Source organism: Neophocaena asiaeorientalis, unplaced genomic scaffold, assembly GCF_003031525.2.
Source record: "Neophocaena asiaeorientalis asiaeorientalis breed wild unplaced genomic scaffold, Neophocaena_asiaeorientalis_V1.1 scaffold149, whole genome shotgun sequence".
NCBI classification, from domain to species: Eukaryota; Metazoa; Chordata; class Mammalia; order Artiodactyla; family Phocoenidae; genus Neophocaena; species Neophocaena asiaeorientalis.
The window spans coordinates 1,771,920-1,786,653 of NW_020174442.1; the positions used below are offsets into that span (position 1 = coordinate 1,771,920).

Below are 14,734 nucleotides of genomic sequence, written 5' to 3' on the forward strand. Positions count from 1 at the left end.
ACCTCTATTTGTCAACATTCATTCAGAGGTTTAAATTAATGCAACAACTCAAGAAAACAAAATAATCATTACAAATCTTGAAAAGAAGAGCCTAACTTGTCTTTATTTGTAGATGATAAAATAACCATAGTATTTGCTAAAAATAACATGAGAATTAACTAAGAAGTTTGGTAGGGTGGCTAAATAAAAAAATATTCAAAGGCAAGTTCTTCTTTATCCAGAAATATCTAATTAGAAACTTAAATGGGGGCTTCTCTGGTGGCGCAGTGGTTGAGAGTCCGCCTACCGATGCAGGGAACGTGGGTTCGTGCCCTGGTCCAGGAAGATCCCACATGCCGCAGAGCGGCCAGGCCCATGAGCCATGGCCGCTGGGTCTGCGTGTCCGGAGCCTGTGCTCCGCAATGGGAGAGGCCACAACAGTGAGAGGCCCACGTACAGCAAAAAAGAAAAAAAAAAAAAAAAAAAAAAAAATTAAAAGGGATTTTTCAAAAATTAACAAACAGTGAGAGGCCCACGTAAAGAAAAAAAAAAAAAAAAAAAAAAAAAAAAAAAAACTTAAATGGGATTTTTCAAAAATTACAAAGTACTTATAAAAAAATTTAATAAGGAAGTGCAGAGTCTAAGTGTGTGTGTGGGGAAACACCCTACAGTATCTTATTAAAAGTCATAAAATTAGACCAGAAATTTAGAAAGAAAAAAATTAGAGAGGAAGGTTAAAGGAATTCTTAATTCACAGATATCACCAAAAAAATAATGATACCTAGTATCTATATAGCTTCTAGACATCACTCAAATAATCGCTAGTATTTATACAGCTCATAGAAATCATTCCACTACAATAATAGCTAATATCTGCAAGTTTCAGCACTGTTCTAAATGCTTTAATGTACTCATTTAATCCTTATAACAACCCTAGAGGAAAGTACAGTTATTTATTTGAACATTATAGATTAGGATGTTTCCACGGACACAGGTTCCAAAATCTTTGTTTTTGGCTATTATACTCTTTTGCCTCTCAAGCCTCTTTCTCTAATTTTACACACACATCTAGCAAGCTTGGTTATCAAGTCTTCCAGAATGCAACAGATTAAAGAGCTAATTAGAAGCCGTAAAAGCACTCTGGGTAACACTTTACCACCTAACACAAAAAAGGACAAGCAGTGGGTGTAAAAACCACGCACCACATGAGCATCACGTGCGACCAGAGAGCCGTGAGTCCCACGGGCTCTTACTCTATCAGCACTGCACAATGAAACAACTGTTATTCTTTTTTTTTATCCTTTTTTTAACATCTTTATTGGAGTATAATTGCTTTACAATGTTGTGTTAGTTTCTGCTGTACAACAAAGTGAATCAGCTATACGTATACATATATCCCCATATCCCCTCCCTCTTGCGTCTCCCTCCCACCCTCCCTATCCCACCCTTCTAGGTGGTCACAAAGCACCGAGCTGATCTCCCTGTGTTATGTGGCTGCTTCCCACTAGCTATCTATTTTACGTTTGGTAGTGTATATATGTCAATGCCACTCTCTCACTTAGTCCCACCTCCTAGAGAAATGGAAATAAAAACAAAAATAAACAAATGGGACCTAATGAAATGTAAAAGCTTTTGCACAGCAAAGGAAACCATAAGCAAGATGAAAAGACAACTGTCAGAATGGGAGAAAATATTTGCAAATGAAGCAACTGACAAAGGATTAATCTCTAAAATACACTGCAGCTCATGCAGTTCAATATCAAAAAAAAAAACCAACTGCTATTCTTAAGAGTACACAGCATCATAAGAAGGTAACTTTATGCCTGGCATACTTTTTAAAGATACCTAAGTACACATCCCATTTTAAAATAAATCTATCCAAAAATCTTTAAAATGTAAAAAGTATTGGTGCTTGAAGTGGCTGTCCTAAACACTTAACTGTATAGAACTCATCCATCATGGGTTCTGATATTTTATTATTTTTTTTAAATAAAATATAATATCTTCAATTCACCATTGCTGTATCTTCAATTCACCATTGCTGTCTGTGATCCAGTTTCTATGCACTGAGTTGGGAAGGAATCTGTCAAACACACTGATACCTTACAGATGCTTCTTGGATGATTACAGAATAGTCACAGACAAATGGTAGTAAACGTGTTCCCTGGACCCTCCAAGCTCTCCTTTCACACCGTTACAAACAGTCAGAGAAGCACAAGGATGTCCCTTACCGTTCCCCTGTGTATCCGGGACTGCAGTGACATTGGCCCGTGGTGGCATCACATGTCCCTCCATTATGGCACTGACATTCTTGTGAACAGTTCTTTCCAAAGCGACCCTCGGGGCAAGGCTGACCACACACTGTGCCCTGCATTCAAAGAGACTTGGGAAATTAGATGGGCCTCCAGCCAGGGAAGGGCCAAAGGAGAAGGGAGAAAAGAGGGGAAACAAAAAGGGAGGAGGGATATAGGAACAGGGCTGCAAGAAGATTAGATAAAGGAGATTTTAGAACACATACACTCTCTTCATCATCTCGAAAGTGTTAGAAATTCTAAATTGACTTATTTGCTTAGTAGGCCTAAATCTCAAGATATACTCATAGGTGGCAGAATAGTAATCTTAAGAAATACCTATATTAAAAAAATAAAGTTACATCAAATTATTATGGAAACCTAAGGAATTTACAAATCCTCCTAAGTATTCTTCCTTGGGCCTTACATGTACAGTAAGTCAACAATACTTATTGAGCATCCATTACATAAATGACAACATCTGGCCCAAATGGAATATCCAAATGCTTCACCATATGTTCTAGAGAAAATAAACTTCATCATTGGTTTTATTTCTTATAAGGAAGCATAAGAAAAGACTGACATTTTTTGTACCTGAATTAATGATAACATTGCCTAATAAATACTTCAGTAGAAATGAACCTAGACGTTTTATTTCAGAAGAAAATACACTTTTATTTTCAGCAGGTTCAACAAACATTGTTGGGCCAAGATCAATAGGAAAGCCTATTTCCTGGGGAGAAAAATCGAGAGAGTAACTTGGACACATCTCCTCACCCTAGAGGCTGTCTGTCTTGTCAGATACTGTCATATTTATTCCAGTACTATGTGGAGAAGCATAAGATACTTTGCCAATAAGTCCATGAAATATTCTACTACTTTCTACTTCACTCGTCTACATAACTTGGGCTTGTAGCTTATCATCTATTTACTGGAGTTACTGCTTCAGCAAACAACATATCCCAAGTAACAGGAATTTTTACAATGTTTTTAAATGTTGGAAGCTGTTGCTTTGTCCTCCTTCTCTATAAAAAAGACAGACTGTGGGCACTCTGATATTGGAGGCTAGCGAACACCAGATGGTTTTGTAAATGTTTATTCTGGGTAGTGTAAGAAAATACATTTCCTCTAACTCCTGGCTATCTACAAAGGCAGTTGGTGTGCTAATTAAGTCTCCTCTGGTGGTTTCTAGTTACCTACCAATGAGGAAAGTTCTTCCAGAATCTTGGAACTGAAAAAGCCTTTGAGAGGTGATTCAAATCAATACTTAACTGAGAATCATCTATGTGCCAGGCATCGTGCTAAGCTCTGAGAATCAAAGATAAATTCACAACCTTTAATTAGCTCACAACATGGTGAGGGGGAAAGATGTAAAAATAGCTCTGACCCCTCCATTCTAGCACAACATATTAACATGACTAAAGTAATAACACGCCTAGGGTTAATCCATGATAAGCAGGGGTTCTGGTGAAAATTCTCACTCTCTCAGGGACTAACTACTCACATTTTGTAATGGTCCCACATAAGCTTCAGAGATGCTGTTGAAATATTATTTATAAATAAGGATTAATGTCCTACTTAAAGCTATTTGCTCACATTATTCCTATTAGTTGAAATACATACATGTGTATGTGTGATAGGAATATATATTCATCATGAAAAGTACCTAGGATGATTGCACAAAGAAAATGTTGTAAAGAGAAGTGTAAGTTGGAAGCTCAGCTATGCACATAAAAAAATGACCTGAAACATTCAGTAAGAAACATCTATCAAGGTAGGGGTCCCAGAGTATTGGGGAGGCTCCACTGGGCTGATGGAGAGGGCCATCTGCCCACCTACTGGGACTCACGGTCCAAGCTTGTGGTTACCACTATCCCACATCATGACCACCCCGACCCAGAAGAAGAACAAAGCTTCAATCTCAAGATAGGCAACTCTACAGACAATGTCTACACAAAAATCCTAGGAGTAACATGCCTATAGCTCCTCATTCAAAGAACACAGAGCTCCCTGGACACTCTGCTATCCCAGCAAAATCCATCCCTTGCCAAGGACCAAGCAATGACCAGTGTTGGCAAAAGGTTGAATACGAGAAATAAAAGAAGAGAAGGAGTCAAAGATAATTCAGCATTTCTACCTTGGGCAACTAAAAAAGAAGTTTTGGTTTTAATGAGGATAAAAAAGGTAAAAAAGGAATTGCGGTACAATGAAGGATTAGGGGTACAACAAATTTGGTTCTATGACCACTGACTTTGATGGGCCTGCTTCCAGCTCAGCAGTACTTCAATAGCTCCCCTGTTCACCTCACCATGAGGCATCAATAAAAGGCCCCCTTGCACTGACTCCATTGCTTCATAGAGTTTCCCCAGGCTCTGCTTCCTTGTCTTGCCCACTTACCATTTCCAGCTCTTGCCTTGGTTCTGATATTTCTTTTCCACTTGTCCCAGTGGTCTTAACATCTTGAACTCAACCTTACTTCCCGTGATTCTCACCAGGAAGTGGACTCCAGGTCTCCTTTGCTCCATGCCTACAACAAGGGCAATCCCAAACCAGTCCCATCCCATGTCTGGCTCCTAAGGCAGACATCAAATACACATCTGTGGTCAAGTGAGGGAAAGTCAAGGTTTGGGAAAATCAGCAGATGATTGTTAAAGCCATGGATACTAATGAGCTTTCCAGAAAAGATTTATAGTGACAAAAGAGAAAGATAAGACTGGAACCAAGGAAATACTGTAAGAAAGCAGTATGTGAAAGAAGGGGGATTAGGAAAAGAGATTTTTAGTAAGAGAGGTAGGACAGAGGATTATCAAAAAGTGGAGGGAAAAGAGATTAGGAAAGGGAGGTGGATGAGCAACAGAGTCAAAAGCTTTGGAGAAGTGAAGCGGAATGAGAAGAGAGGAGTTGTTACTGGATTTGGCAATTAAGTCACTTGAACCCCTGTAAGAACAGCTTCACTACAGTTCATGGAGATGGAAGGTAATCATCAAGTAAATTGTTCTTTTATTTTCTGTATGTTAACGAAGGAAATAGACATTGGTCATTCACTCTTCTGCCTTCAAGCAGACTTATACACTAACTCAGAGAAATACGAACCAATGTTATTTCCTGATTTCAGAGTAATCTACTTAGTAAACCAGCTTTGACATTTTTTATTCCACATAACATTAAGCCTGTGAGACACTACATAAAGAGTAATGAGAAGGCCACGCACCACAACGAAGAGTAGCCCCCGCTCACCGCAACTAGAGAAAGCCTGCACACGGCAACAAAGACCCAACGCAGCCAAAAAGAGTAAATGAATAAATACTAAAAATAAATTAATCATAAAAAAAAAGACAGAGTATCACAGTCAAAGTTTGGGAAGTGTGGTGAGATATAGCTTCCTCTTAAAGTATCATACTATAACCTCTGAGAAGTTCTGCAATACTTGGAAAACCCAGCTTTCCTCAATGTGTCTCCAGATTCATAAGACTGAATAACTTTTTCACATAACACTTAACCTGTTGAGAATAATGTTCCCAAGAGTAATAATGATCCATAGAGCATAATTATGAAAATGCTTATTTAAATAGTTGCAGGGGTTGACAGCTCTTGCTGTCACGTGTAAGGCAAGATATTTCCCTTTTATATCCTGAGGGGAAATGCAAACAGATGGCCTACTATCTTTTCCATGAGGACCCTTAGTACACTTCAAGTTCAGGATTTAATCACCTTCTGCCTTCTCTGGTCTGAAAAATTCCAGCTTTGAAATGATCAGGTATTTCCAATTTTGGAATCTTTAACCATCAATGTAACTTTCTTTTGTATCAAAGTCCTCCACATGCGTTTTCACTTGAGTATCCTGGAACAGGGTGCTTTGGGAGGGTGGAAGTGAGCTTACCAGCCAGCCAGAAGGACACGAGCATTCTCCAGTGACATGATGACATACACCTCCATTTTGGCAGGGGCATCTCTGCTCACACTGTGGCCCGTGCTTGCCAGGGGGACAAAGATCCTCACAGCTGAGGGATTAACATGTGACAAAGGACACCATGATTTACCCAACCACACAACCCTTAGGTTCATAGACACAGCAGCACCCACAGCCCTAAAATAGACCAGATTTCTCTGTCCAGTATTGTTCGTTTCATTAACATCAAGGGCATCAATCATATTGGCTGGAAGGGTCTTTGAGGGGTCACCTAGTCCTTCCCTTTGTTTGGGGATATCTTCTGAGTGATTAGCTTTTTTGATTGGGAGGGGGTGGGGGATGATGCTAGGCTTGTGGGATCTTAGTTCCCTGACCAGGGATTGAACACGGGCCCTCGGCAGTAAGAGCATGGAGTCCTAACCACTGGACCACCAAGGAATTCCCATGTTTTGGGATATTTTCTAATGAAACCATTTCAATTTGAGGAGACTCTGTCCTATCAGAGAGCACCAAGGATGACTCTCGTGGGCCACACGCTCCCTGGAGACAGGTACTTTCCATGTAACTTTTATAAAGCTCATGGGTTACACTAGAAGTCTATTTGGTGTGTTTGTTCTAACCTCAAAGGAGACTGAAACGTCTACACATCACCCCATTAGTGTACAAAATCTTCATAACCAATTTTCAGCGTTCTCTTCTTCAGAATGACAAGCCCCCTTCCCATATTGTATGAATACACCTTCTTCTCTAAGCCTTTAATTGTCTTTTTTACTCTCCTGTAAAATTGCTGCAAGTTTCCCGAAGCCCTATGCAACTGTGGCCTTGATAAAAACCCATAAAAGCAATATTAACAATTAAATAGTCTGAGATGATCATCCATGCTTCTGAAAATCAGGGCTTTCTTGGCTAATGCAATTTTTTCCTTAGCTCGACTTGTATAGCCCTAACACTGTCAGCAGGAAGTATTTACCTAGTCAGCCACATTTTTTGCAAGTTCTAATTCTGTGACTTACAAGTGTAATTTTCTCATTAAGGGAAGAAAATTTTTTTATCTCCTACTTTTTTTTGGCAAATTCTGCCTCTTAGTCTGTTTGCTAATACAAGCAAACCGAAGAATGCCCTTCCCACAAAATAAAGTAGTAGAGATTAAGTAACTGCTTTAGTGTTCCCCAGAAAGAATTAAACTATCTGTGTGCACATATCCTGCACAGATGTGATATATGTACTTTCATATTCACAAAGCAACATACATATCTATGGGCATTAAATAACCCAGCTAACCTTTCATCATGGACTATTTCTGACATCTTTCACCTTCCTTCTTCTCTAAGGCACTGAACCCACCCAGCTTTATCCAGCTAATTAACAGAGCAGAACAACGTGGATCATTAACAGCCGGCAGTGTAATGAATGCAATTGAGGGAGTATCAAAGTGGAACCCAAATCTGCCCCAACAACCCCCAATACTGCCATTCAGCACAGCATCCTGGCCCTCTCTGCCTCTGCTCTGCCAAAAGAAGGCATGGAAGCTGGCTCTGAGGCTCTGGCTGGGCTCTGATGCTCTACAGCAAACAGCATCTGGGCCTGGGGTCCTATTCCCTCAGTAACTCTTCAGGCAGCAATAGAAACAGAAGCGCAGGAATATACCAGCATCATGAACAGAGAGGGTGGGTGGGCTCTGCTATGCAGCTCAGCAGCAAGTCACTTACAAGGCTCCAGTGTAGCCGGGTGGGCAGCGGCACTCCCCCGTGACGTGATCGCAGGTAGCTCCGTTCTGGCACTGGCATCTCTGGTGACAGTCGTTACCATACGTGCCCTGCTCACAGCGCTCCTCGCAGCGCCAGCCCCGGAAGCCCGCAGCGCAGTGGCAAGCCCCCGTGATGGGGTTGCACAGAGCCCCGTTTTTGCACTGGCACCGGCTGCTGCAGTGAGGCCCCCAGTGATCACCGTCGCAGGCTGAGGTTGGGGAAAGAAACAGTGGAGGGCATCAGAGTACAGGTGTGGGTAATGGCAAGCTCTTTAGAAGCAGCTTTCCTCTCCCTTTGGAGAGAGTGGATTGATGATCCCTTCATCACCATTCCTCAACAGAGCAGCAGGGCTCGGGCACACATCCATGGCAATATTTCACTGGTGCTCTGCAGTGGACCACTTCCTATCACTCCGCTGCTAAAGCATTGCTATACTGTTCAACTCCATGCCTGTGCTCAGCCTATTCCCTGCACCTGGAATGTTGCATTTGATGTGGCCAGAGTCATTGGCTAGGGGAGGGTGTCAGCAGTTGTAGGGAGAGAGGAGGCTGGCTAGGCAGATGGAAATGGTCAGCTTATGCAGGGGTTTTTATGCACACCAAGAAGTTTGGATTGCATCTGGTGGACAAGGGATTGGTAGTAAAGGATTTTAAGCACTGAGGGACAATGGAGATTTGCCTTCTAGTAAGATCAGCTGGCTACAGCCTGAGGAGGGCAGGAAGCAGCTGACAAGGAGAGGCGGGAGTTGGGGCAAGAAGCATAGTACGCAGGGGATCAGTGAGGGGGCCTCGCCTCAGGCAATGATGAGAGGGACAAAGAGGCGACCCACAGGCAGTCCACTGAGGAGTGGGCTGGCCTTGCTACAGGTACTGGCTGAGCTCTCGAAAAGGAAACTGCTGCTGTGCTTTCAAAGGAATCAATCAAAATACATGTGATTGGGAGGTAACCAGAAAAGGTAGGGAAAAAATTGACTAAATGTTTAACGTCACTGACTTTAAAATACAACAAACCTGAAACTGATATGGACAGCAAATAAAAAGATAAGAGGTACATGAAACCAGGTAATACAAAAGCAGAAAAAAGCATTTAAAAGACATATTTTGTTTTTAACAGCTTTATTGGAATATAATTGCTTTACAATGGTGTGTTAGTTTCTGCTTTATAACAAAGTGAATCAGCTATGCATATACATATATCCCCGTATCTACTCCCTCTTGCATCTCCCATTCAGAGTTTTAGAGTATCTGGCCTTACATTTAGGTCTTTAATCCATTTTGAGTTTATTTTTGTGTATGGTGTTAGGGAGTGTTCTAATTTCATTCTTTTACATGTGGCCATCCAGTTTTCCCAACACCACTTATTGAAGAGGACGTCTTTTCTCCATTGTATATTCTTGCCTCCTTTATCAAAAATAAGGTGACCATAGGTGCATTGGTTTATCTCTGGGCTTTCTATCCTATTCCATTGATCTATATTTCTGTTTTTGTGCCAGTACCATACTGTTTTGATAGCTTTATAGTATAGTCTGAAGTCCGGGAGCCTGATTCCTCCGGCTCCATTTTTCTTTCTCAAGATTGCTTTGGCTATTCGGGATCTTTTGTGTTTCCATACAAATTGTGAAATTTTTTTGTTCTAGTTCTATGAAAAATGCCAGTGGTAGTTTCATAGGGATTGCATTGAATTTGTAGATTGCTTTGGGTAGTATAGTCATTTTCACAATGTTGATTCTTCCAATCCAAGAATATGGTATATCTCTCCACCTGTTTGTATCGTCTTTAATTTCTTACATCAGTGTCTTATAGTTTTCTGCATTCAGGTATTTTGTCTCCTTAGGTAGGTTTATTCCTAGGTATTTTATTCTTTTTGTTGCAGTGGTAAATGGGAGTGTTCCCTTAATTTCACTCTCAGATTTTTCATCATTAGTGTATAGGAATGCAAGAGATTTCTGTGCATTAATTTTGGATTCTGCTACTTTACCAGATTCATTGATTAGCTCTAGTAGTTTTCTGGTAGCATCTTTAGGATTCTGTATGTATAGTATCATATCATCTGCAAAGAGTGACAGCTTTACTTCTTCTTTTCCGATCTGGATTCCTTTTATTTCTTCTTCTTCTCTAATTGCTGTGGCTAAAACTTCCAAAACTATGTTGAATAATAGTGGTAAGAGTGGACAACCTTGTCTTGCTCCTGATCTTAGAGGAAATGCTTTGTTTTTCACCACTGAGAACGATGTTGGCTGTGGGTTTGTCATATATGGCCTTTATTATGTTGAGGAAAGTTCCCTCTATGCCTACTTTCGGGAGGGTTTTTATCATAAATTGGTGTTGAATTTTGTCTAAAGCTTTTTCTGCCTCTATTGAGATGATAATATGGTTTTTATTCTTCGATTTGTTAATATAGTGTGTCACATTGATTGATTTGCATATATTGAAGAATCCTTGCCTTACTGGGATAGGCCCCACTTGATCATAATGTATGATACGTTTAATGTGCTGTTGGATTCTGTCTGCTAGTATTTTGTTGAGGATTTTTGCATTTATGTTCATCAGTGATATTGTCCTGTTGTTTTCTTTTTTATGACATCTTTGTCTGGTTTTGGTATCAGGGTGATGGTGGCCTCGTAGAATGAGTTTGGGAGTGTTCTTCCCTCTGTTATATTTTGGAAGAATTTGAGAAGGATAGGTATTAGCTCTTCTCTAAACGTTTGATAGAATTCACCTGTGAAGCCATCTGGTCCTGGGCTAAAAGTCAGATTTTAAAATGCAGTTCCAAAGGAAAGGAAGAATGGCCATGATTCAAGTCAATGAGCAGGAAAAAGAGAGCAGAGAAGGAAAAAACCTCAATTGCAAACATTCTAAAATTTATGAAGGGTGACAATAAGCAAAGCCTACTCTCAATATGCATTGCCTAGGCAGCGGTGCATTTATTAATTAGATGCTATAAAAATCACTAGGGAGGAAGCACCCTGCCTAGAGCTCCTAGGATAAATTGCTTTTATGATAAAAAGAAAGTTTCATTTCATAAACTTTTGTAACGTCAACAGATCTGGAATAAACTATTGAAAAAAACACAACTAGGCACACAGCAAACAACTTATTAGACTATTAGACGTGCAGGATTTATCTTACATTATTAGAACCTACCTTTCATTTCATAATTTCAAAAGGTTTAAATGAATAATTCTGTTTTTAATCAGTATGGCTTTGGTCTCATTAGTACTTTAATAAACATACTTTCACACAATTAAAAGCAGTGGAAGAGAATTATCGAACCTAAAGCAGATCAAGAAAGCAATTACTGAAGAACTCACAATATTCTTTCACAAAATAAGATTAAGTGGTAGTTCCAAGATGATATTTCAGCCTAATTGTTGTTCATATGAGTAGTATCTTTTATTGCCTATGGATATGGACAAAGTTGTGTTTTTTTTTCAATTTTAATTCTTTCAATCTAAGATTTATTCTTAAAAAAAAAAATTACATGGTATGTTCCTTTAAGACCTCTCAGCTATCCCAGTTGGAGAAGAATCTGTCCTGTTTTGAAGGTCCCCCAAGGTAAATTACATAGTCCTTTGTAACTTGTTCCCTAGTTCATCAATCCTAAGAGTACGGAAAATCTTCATTCCAGGTAATCCAAATCCATTATCCTATAACTTGATCCCCCCCTCCTCTTAACAGCATAGTCAATCCTGTACATCACTGTTCCCTATATTGTAAATGATTTTATTCCTTAAACATGAATACATCCTTGACACTGCCCTTTGTTATACTAAATACTACAACCTCAATACTTTTATGTGTTTTTTAAAAGTTTATTCAATTTCACTCATTTTCTTTGCTGAATCCTCTCCAGAATGTCTACATCCCTCTCAACTTCTGGGAGCCTCAGGTGCTAAATTAAAGATCCATTATTCCTTATGTATAATGGGGGATTAATTGATTGACGCAGAACAACAATGTAGGTAATAAAATTACCTTGATAAGGATATCAAGATCATGTCAAAAGCATTAAAAAAAAAACATCACGATGACTTAGAGTTCTTTTCCCTCACTGTGATATTTGGGTAAGAGTGGGCTGGAGCACATATGTTTTCTAGAATATATTTTACAACAAGAGGAGAGTGGTAGGAAGAATTCAAGTACTGAGGGGATAGAACTGGTCTCTCCTCTCCTTCATAACCCATTTATTTGTACATCCCATTCAACAGCTTCTCTCCCAGCAGAGCAGTCAGGCAGAGACCAGTTCTATTTTCTCGGGATTAGATAAAAACAAACAAACAAAAAAAACCCCTAAGATATTTCCTCATGGTAGAAACAAGTTTATAGCAGACATTGATAACTATCAGCATTAAAGAAAGGGTTTCAGGCTTTTAAAGAAATATTATCGTGCCGACATGGTTAATTTCCTGCCTATATCTAAGCACTGTGGCATGCTTTGAAGTGACAGCTTCTCCCCTTGGGGTTTTATTTCTCTAAAAAGCCACTGATACATGGGCCTCACAATGTGAATACTAAGCACCAACATGGACTCTACTGGGAAGAAAATCCACATACAGAAGTCTACAGACAAATAGACAGGAAGTAGGACAAGTAAGATACAGAAGCCTGGCTTGAATGTAGCCATCAATGTGACTTCCTTTCCTTTCTTCATTTGTCATATTTAACTGCTTCAACTTACCCACTTTTAAATGTATACTAGTGAGTTACACAGTTTATCGCACAAAAGCCAGCTTTCTTCCCTGATTACTACAAATACAAGAGTATGTTGACTGTCTAGTACAAGAGGGAGAATTTGTTCCTTATGTTTAGTGCCAAGCTTGGCCAATTATCCTGAATTCAAGTACTGTATTTAGAAAGACAGTTTGGAGAGAGTCTGAATTCAAATCATCTGACATCTTTTAGTTAACACCTCACTCAAATTTCAAGGGACAAGTATTTCACTCCTCAAGAAAAAGGGACTGGGTTGTCTCCCACAGACAACTTTTTAAAAAATGTAATATGTATAACTGAATCACTGTGCTGTACAGCAGAAATTAACACAACATTGTAAATCAACTATACTTCAATAAAATAAAATTTTTTTAATGTAGTTAACATGGAAATAACTTGAATATCCTAATAGGAAAAGGTAAATGAACAAAATTTTGTTTCAGATTAGATTGAAAAGAACCCAGATGCTAATAAGGAAGCGATGCCTCCTTTTCAGCTTCTGGTTTCAGTTCTTATTGTGTGAACAGCTAGAAATGGGCTATCAGATGCCATGTGCCCAGAATCATGCAGATGTTTCAGGAGGCAGCTTAACGAGGGTCTCAGCACAGACAGCTTGCTCTAAGAAGCTCTCATAATAAGTTGGAAATAAAAGGGATTTTAAACTACTGTGTAATGTCAGGAGTATACAGACCATGCCACAGCTCTTAGGGACAGCTTAGCTGAGCACTGGCTCCTCTCAAGACAATGGACTCACCCTGGAGCTCTAATGGCTATAACTTCCAATGACATCTGTAACCACAGGTTATGTTCAGGGGCTGGGGGCTCAAATTCACTCAAGTGATATCTCTTAAGTACCTGCCTTGTGCCAGCCATGGTACCAGGCCTTGACTTCAAACAAGAACAATAAAGCTCATGCTTCTACAAGCTTATAGTTTAATGGCAAGGTGTCAAGTTACTAGGTAAGAGAATAACCTGTGACAGGTAGTGAGGTAAGAATATGGACTGGGTACAACGGAAAGCACAGGGATGACACTTAACCAATGTTGGTGAGTCGGGAAAGGTTTCCCTGATAAAATGAGGTCTAAGCGAAGACCTAGAGGCAGAGGGGGCCATATTTAAGTAAAGGGCAGAGGATTTGTACATGGGAAAAAGGGGCACTGCAAGGAGAGGGAAGTTGCAGGGGGTGTTACATTCAGAAAAATGATACATGCGGTGGCCAAAAGCCTTTTACATGACAAACATCCATGAATGCCCTCTTGGGCTTCTACACTATTGTATCATGGCCACTGTCATCTTTCTTAGCTGTGTGGACAACAAAAAGAAGTATAGAAATAAGCAGAGAAGAAGAGATATTAGACATGTCCTCTCCCTCCATCAGTCCTCCCCAGCCTGCCAAGCTCAGCTCAGAAACCTCTGTGCTTCAGGTACATTTTACAACCCAATCTGAGATGCTCTCTGAAAAAGGCAATATATATTTTCCACGACACTCACTCTGCACTTAGATCACAGTTTTTATATATGTTTGCCTTGTCTCATATCTCTCAAATAAAATTGAATTTCATAGGTGTTAAGACACACGGACACCCTTCTAGATCTCAGCAGTTATCAACAGAAGGTTTCATACAGTCATGTCCTGGCAGTCACCTGGCTGACAATGATGGTGAGAGGCATTCTTATTCAGAGATATTAAGCTGTGGGAAACTGTGCAACTGGGTCATGAAGTAGTGTACTAATAATGAGGAGACTGACACAGTGAGGATGATTATCTCTCCCTTTTTTGGGAAAATCAGCATGCTTATGCACTATTATGGGATAGCAGATACCACATCTAGTTTAGAGATTAGTCTGGGAAAGTGTATCAAAAGCCCGTTACTGGGCTTCCCTGGTGGCGCAGTGGTTGAGCGTCCGCCTGCCGATGCAGGGGACACGGGTTCGTGCCCCCGTCTGGGAAGATCCCACATGCCGCGGAGCGGCTGGGCCCGTGAGCCATGGCCACTGGGTCTGCGCGTCCGGAGCCTGCGCGTCTGGAGCCTGTGCTCCGCAACAGGAGAGGCCACAGCAGTGAGAGGACCGCGTACCGCAAAAAAAAAAAAAAAA

The 14,734-nt window shown here is 40.2% G+C and overlaps 1 protein-coding gene across 1 annotated transcript in view; it reads right to left on the reverse strand.

Annotated features, from left to right (window-relative positions):
• Window positions 1-14,734, reverse strand: part of MEGF10 (multiple EGF like domains 10) — a 346,338-nt gene that overhangs the window by 51,051 nt on the left and 280,553 nt on the right. The window contains exons 8-10 of the mRNA XM_024757156.1: window positions 7,890-8,136; window positions 6,151-6,271; window positions 2,211-2,347 (exon numbers count right to left, since the gene is read on the reverse strand). Coding sequence (XP_024612924.1) covers window positions 2,211-2,347; window positions 6,151-6,271; window positions 7,890-8,136 — 505 coding nt within the window. The remainder of the gene's footprint in view (window positions 1-2,210; window positions 2,348-6,150; window positions 6,272-7,889; window positions 8,137-14,734) is intronic.